This window comes from Corvus brachyrhynchos, unplaced genomic scaffold, assembly GCF_000691975.1.
Source record: "Corvus brachyrhynchos isolate BGI_N302 unplaced genomic scaffold, ASM69197v1 scaffold220, whole genome shotgun sequence".
NCBI classification, from domain to species: domain Eukaryota; kingdom Metazoa; phylum Chordata; class Aves; order Passeriformes; family Corvidae; genus Corvus; species Corvus brachyrhynchos.
The window spans coordinates 6,402,637-6,404,605 of NW_008236209.1; the positions used below are offsets into that span (position 1 = coordinate 6,402,637).

Sequence of the window (1,969 nt, forward strand, 5' to 3'; positions counted from 1 at the left end):
TTAAGTCACAAGACTCAGAGAGAATCCAAGGATTTCTTCGAATATGTGGTTAAATTCTTGTAGGACAGAAAGATTTGGCTCAAGGAATCCCACCGTAGCCATCAACAGCTTTACCATCCACTTCCCTTGAATACTTCTTCTCAGCTTCAAAAAGCTGTACTAACATTTAAATGAATGAAAAACTGCACACTTAAAAGAAAAACCATATTCCATACCAGCAATAATTTAATGGAAGCTTAAAAATTCCCCCTTCCATGGTTCCCATGTCTACAAACCACCACAGCTCCCCTCCAGCCCCTTGGTGCCACAGCCAGGCCCTGCCACACACAGCAGCTCGTTATCCCCAAATGCAAAAATGCACTTTTAATCTGAAATTCAGCAATTTCCATCCCAACTCCTACCCACCGCCAGCGTTTACAGCACAGACTGCTCTTGCACATAGAACTAGAAATTAGGCACATTAACACCTCAGCAGAACCCACAGACCTCAGTTTCAGTCTATCTGCACAAATGTAGGAAAAAGGACATTTTACAGCAGCTTTTTCACCCCAGATATTTCATGGATTGCTGACTCAGGACAACAGACAACAGGAATCATTTCTGTACAGTTTCCAAAAGCAAGTCCCAGCTCCCAATGTCTGTGCCAAAATACACCTGACTCTTGCACACCTGTTCCCAGGAGAGGTACATGATGCACCTGCAGTAACTGGAAGAGCTCCCTCCCTTTTATTAAAGGATTAAGCAAAACTAAACCCCACAAAACAACCCTCAGAACAGTGTCTGACATCTCACGGGAAGTAGAAGGGAACAAATGCACATTTGCACACATTTCTTTGCTGGCCCTGTGAACAACCAAAGGACTGTCACACAGAGGCAGGAGAGAGCAGAATTCACATCCTGCATCAGAGCAGCCACCACCTCTAGTACCATTTACTTCCCTTCCTTCAAGCTGTTTTAACACTTTGGGGCCCAAGCCCTGGTATGGTTTTTCAGACCCAAACAGCCTGTGCAGCAAAACCTCAACTTCCTGCACAGAACCCCTTGTTTTTAATCATACATATACATTCATAGTATTCATTTCCAGGGATTTTTCCCTTCCCATATGCACAGAGCCCAGTCCCTGCTACAAAGCAGTCTCAGCATTTCTGCAGGACTCTGAGCTCTGTCCCCTGTGGTCACAGGTCTGTAACTTGCAGTGAGCCCACAGTCCCCTCATGGATGCAATGCTGAAGGCACCAAGTTGGAACCCTCTTTCCTGCCACATGAAGGGATGGACACACACAACACATGGAAATGAGCAAAAGCAACTCCCTGCCACCAGCTCCAACTCTCTCCAGAGTGACCCAACTGAGTTTTGACTGAACTCTCCTTTCCTGGGAAAGCCCCAGTCCCACACTGCCCTGGGTGCACATCCCACCACTCTACAAGAGAACGAAAAGGAGTCAGACATGTCTCTTTCCTCTCCACACATCATTGCAGTGAACTTCTATGGTTTGATAAGGCATTTTCATCTTCAGTGAGAATCCAGGCACAGGCAGGAAATCTGCCAAGTCGTGTGAACTTCATCTCCCAACAGCTTGAAAATCCAGGATCTCCTGCTCTCTCCTCAGATGGAACAATCCCTTCTCCCAGTGGGCATTATTTAACACCAATACAGAACAGGGCTAAATAAACCCCTCAGCAGCTGGACCTCAGTATCTTTCACAAAGAGGGACACACAAACAAGCACTTTTTGCAGCTCTCTGGCTTTATCCCACAACCTGCCTTTTTACAGTATCCCTATATATAAATTAGAAAGAGATAAAGCCAAGGATTCACTGCAGCGTCCATGAAAAAGTCCAGTCCGTGTCCCAGTCCCTCGGGATGGTGCTCACTGGGGGGTGAAGGTGAGGATCATCCAGCTGATGACGAAGTAGAAGAGGAAGATGGGGTACACGACGAGCGCCTTACGGTTGGGGGGCTGGCTGTC

General features: G+C 46.7%; 1 protein-coding gene across 2 annotated transcripts in view; it reads right to left on the minus strand.

Annotated features, from left to right (window-relative positions):
* Positions 1-207: 207 nt before the first annotated feature.
* The window catches only part of YIPF6 (Yip1 domain family member 6), a 4,672-nt gene continuing 2,910 nt past the window's right edge, over positions 208-1,969 (minus strand). For both annotated transcript variants that reach the window (XM_017742895.1, XM_017742902.1), the window contains exon 6: positions 208-1,969. This exon is cut by the window's right edge. In XM_017742895.1, coding sequence (XP_017598384.1) covers positions 1,871-1,969 — 99 coding nt within the window. In that variant the 3' untranslated portion in view covers positions 208-1,870.